Source organism: Myotis brandtii, unplaced genomic scaffold (genome assembly GCF_000412655.1).
Source record: "Myotis brandtii unplaced genomic scaffold, ASM41265v1 scaffold78, whole genome shotgun sequence".
Lineage (NCBI taxonomy): Eukaryota > Metazoa > Chordata > Mammalia > Chiroptera > Vespertilionidae > Myotis > Myotis brandtii.
In genome coordinates, this window is record NW_005371131.1 from 422513 (window position 1) to 426920 (window position 4408).

The 4408-nt window shown below is 47.4% G+C and overlaps 1 protein-coding gene across 1 annotated transcript in view; it reads left to right on the forward strand.

The window, feature by feature from the left end:
• Window positions 1-327: 327 nt before the first annotated feature.
• The window catches only part of LOC102257996 (casein kinase I isoform epsilon), a 15095-nt gene continuing 11014 nt past the window's right edge, over window positions 328-4408 (forward strand). Inside the window, exons 1-2 of the mRNA XM_014530792.1 lie at window positions 328-420; window positions 4289-4400. Of these exons, the coding sequence (XP_014386278.1) occupies window positions 328-420; window positions 4289-4400 (205 nt within the window). The remainder of the gene's footprint in view (window positions 421-4288; window positions 4401-4408) is intronic.

Consider the following 4408-nt stretch of genomic DNA (forward strand, 5'->3'; position numbering starts at 1 on the left):
ACACATCTATCGCACTGGTTTTGTTGTTAATCCTCACCCGACGGTATTCTTTCTATTGGTTTTTTTTTAAGAGAGTGGAAAGGAGGGAGAAAGACCGAGAGAGAGAAGCATCGATGTGAGAGAAACACATCTATTGGTTGCCTCCGGCAAGGGTCCAGGGTCCAGGGATCAAGCCTGCAACCAAGGTACGTGCCCTTGACTGTCATTGAACCTGCGACCCTTCGGTCCCAGGGCCGACACTCTAACCACTGAGCCAAACCGGCCAGCGCAGGAGCCCACACTCTTAACTGCTATGCTCTCCTGCTCTTGCGCGGGCGGGAAGAGGTCATGGCCAGCCTGGTGGACGGCACCGAGCCCAGCTCCCCTCCCTGCCACATCCTCACTATCCCCGGAAACGTGTGCGCTCCCCCAGCCGTGAAGGTTGATGTGTCAAAAGCACTTCATAGTTTGCAAGGCACTTTCTCTCCCATTGCTCATGGGCTTAGTAATCTGTTTATTTTTTTTATTTTAACTTCATTTTATGTGGCTCAAAAATGAAAACACACAAGCCCAAAAGCCAAGACACAGAAACATGCGAAGTGAAAGAAGCCAGTCACAAAAGACCGCATATTGTATGATTCGATTTCTAAGAAATGTCCAGAACAGCCCATCCCTGGAGACCGAGTTAATTAGAGGTTGCCTGGAGCTGGGGGTTGGGGGGGAGGGGGGAAGATGCAGAGTTGACTATTCAGGGGTAAAAGTGTTTTGGGGATGATGAAAATGTTCTAAAATTGACTGTGGGGTTGGTTGCACAATCCTGTGAACATTCTAAAAACCACTGAATTGTACACTTCAAAGGAGTAATTGTACAGTATGTGAGTTACATCTCAACAAAGGTGCGGAAAAGAATGATAGCGCATAACATAGTATCCAGTGCAGCGTCTTCCCTGGCTCTCATGTTTTTTTCAGTGTTTCTTTATATAGATCCAACCAAACATAGACACATATTATTTCCTTGCCTTTTTTTTTTTTTTGTACTGAAAAGAGGGCATAGGATACATAGTGTTCTGTACTTAGCTTTTTCACTTCCTGTATCTTTGAGATCTTTCTACTTCTGCACAGAGAGAGCTTCCTCATTCTTTCTCCATTGTAGTCGGGCTTATGGATGGCCCATTCTTTACATAACCGGGCCCCAGAATGACGGGCATTTCAGTTGTTTGCAGGCTTTTGCTGTCACAAACGGCCTACAGTGGACAGCCTGGTCCGGGCCTCGTATTGCACCGGGCGGGGGTGACCAGTAATCTCCAAGTGGGAGCTGGGTGGTGGCACGTCGCCCCTGCAGGGACCTTCGCTTCGCCTGGACCACCAGGGGAGGAGTGCCCACTGCCCACAGCCTCACAACAGACAACCTGTCGTCTTCTGGTGGGGCTCTTGCCAATTGTAGGTGGAAAATGGTCTTTTAGGAGCATTTTCATTTGTATTTTTCTTACAAGGAGGTAGATAGGACATCTTTTCCTATGAGTAAGCCATTTTTACATTCACGATTTCTTTCTCTGTGGCGTGTCTGTTCAGATCCTTTACCCTATTTGCTGTTGAGTCTTTGGGCTTTTTCCTACCGATCTCTCGGAGCTGGTTATACTGTATTAGCCACGTAATGTTAGCTCCTCACCGCTGAGAAGGGTTAGGAGTATGTGTTTCTTAGGACTTTGTTTCTGGTATTTTTGCCATGGAGAAGGGATTCCTTTTTTGGAGGTGAGGAAGCCATTTTTTTTCCCTTTTTAATGGCTTCCGGATTTTAAGTCGGGGATAAAAAGCCCTGCCTACCCCCAAACTAAAAGACAGTTCTCCTGCCCTGGCTGGGAGGCTTAATTGCACCAAAAGGTTGCAGGTTGGATTCCTGGTCTGGGGACCCACCAGGTTATGAGTTCTATCCCTTCTCGAGGCGTGTATGGGGGGCAGCCGATTGGTGTTTCTCTCTCACATTGATGTTTATCTCTCTCTAAAAAAAAATCAATAAAAACATAGCCTCAGGTGAGGTTTAAAAAAAGAAGGCAAGTCCCCCTTCTTCTAACATTTCTTCCCCCCGCATTGTTTTATTTTTTTTATTAAATTTTGAGTAAATACAAAAGAACACGTATACAATGTGTGCATGGTGTCAGGCACCCTTCCCACCACCCCGTTGGAGGAGGACCTGCCTGTCCCCTTGTGAGGACCCCTGGCAGCCCTTCCTCCCTGTCCTCGCTCTCCCCTCACAGAGGAAACTGCTGTTGATATTTTAAAAAATGTTTTTTTAATTGATTTCAGAGAGGAAGGGAGAGGGAGAGATACAAACATCAGTGATGAGAATCATTAATTGTCTGCCTCCTGCACGCCCCACACTGGGGATCGAGCCCACAACCTGGGCAGGTGCCCCACCAGGAATTGAACCATGGTTTCCTGGTTTGTAGGTTGATGCTCAACTGGTGTTGCGTTTTTTTGAAATTTAGACAAAATGTGCTTGCCTCTTGTCTCTCCCTTCCTCCTTTTAAAAAATAATTGAGGCGAAATTCACATGACATAAAAGTAACCTTTTAAAAAATATCCTCACGGGAGGTTATGTTTATTGATTTGAGAGAGAGAGAAACATTGATGTAGGAGAGAAGCATCTATTGGTTGCCTCCCCTATGCACCCTGACCTAATGGACCGGAGGAGGCAACGGAGTCAGCGGCCAGAGCAAACGTAACCATTTAAAGTACACGATTCAGTGGCCATTGATACATTCCCAGTGTTGTGCAGCCCGGCTCTGATACATTCATATCACCCCGAAAGGAACCCCTGTGCCCATTAACCAGGTGTACGCCCTGTGTCCCCTTCCCCCGCCCCTGGCATCCACCAATCTACTTTCTTTCTCTAGAGACTGACCTATTCCGGATATTTTGTATAATGGAACCGTACAGTATTTTGTCCTCTTGTGTCCGGCTTACTCACTGAACATGTTTTTAAGGTTCATTGGTGTTGTGGCATGTGTTAGTACGTCATCCCCTCTTATGGCTGAGTAATAGTCCACTGCCTGTGTAGACACGTGTGTTTTATCCGCAAGTCCGTCGACGGCCACTTGGGTTGTGGGCGCCTTTTGGCGCTGTGCATGGAGCCTCCTTGCTCTCTGGCACTCGGAGCTAAGATGCCTGCAGCGTCATCTCGCCCCCGCCCGTGGCGTTCCTTTGTGTGACTGCGTCACCACTGAGCCGCTCTCCGCTGGTGGGCGTTTGGGTCGTCCTTGCTGTGTTCACTCTTGCCACGTCCTCCCAGTGCTCGTGTTTCTGAAGGGCATGCACTTGGGCGTTGGCTTGCTTGGTCACGCGTGTTTCACTTTACTAGATAAAGGCCAGCTGGTTCCAAAGGGGCTGGGCCAGCTTACACCCACCGTTTTAAAATGTATGTATGTAGGTATTTATTTATCCTCATCCTAGGATATGCTTACTTTAAAAAATTAAATCTTTATTGTTGAAAGTATTACACATGACCCCCCTTTTCCCGATTGACCTCTTCTAGCCTGCTTTTATATATATATATGTATGTATATGTATATATATGTGTATATATGTATATAATATAACATCATGTTACTTATTTTCATACCCTGACTATTCCAAACAAGGCTATATAAATACATACATTATATCAGCATTAAAATAAATAGATGAAAAATTGAGGGGAAAAGAATTAAGACAGAGGTGAGGTTAATACACAAAAGGCAAAAGGCAGACCCTAAACTACAACTACAGTTCCTAACAGCAAAGCAGAGGGAAACACAATCATTTTATGTATTTCAGAGAGGAAGGGAGAGGGAGAAAGATGGAAACATCAATCATGAGAGAGAATCATTGATTGGCTGCCTCCTGCACGCCCCCTGCTGGGGGTTGAACCCAAAGCCAGGGCGTGTGCCCTTGACCAGAATTGAACCGTGACCTCCTGGTTCATAGGTTGACACTCAACCCCTGAGCCACACCGGCCGGGCCACCCCACCTGTTTTATTTTAATAGAAACTTTTGGTCCACTTGGGATTCTTCCTGGAATGTGCCCTGAGCTGGGGTGACTTTGTCACCTGGCTAGCCAGGTATGCCAGGATGTTTATTGCAGAGCCCCATCCTGTCCCCTGCTTCGGGGTGCCAGCCTGGTCCTCCTGAATTCTCCCGGTGGCCGTGCCCACTAGACTTCCTGCTTTGTCTGTCTGTGCTGACACCACACTGTGTTAGTTACAGCAGCTGTGGTCACGGCTGGCCGGACAAGGAGACTGACTCTCAGCCCAGCCCCAGCCCTTCCACACAGCCCGCCCATTATCATCGCTGGGGAAGTGTTGCCATCAAGCTCGAATGTGTGAAAACGAAGCACCCCCAGCTGCACATCGAGAGCAAGTTCTACAAGATGATGCAGGGAGGAGGTGAGGGC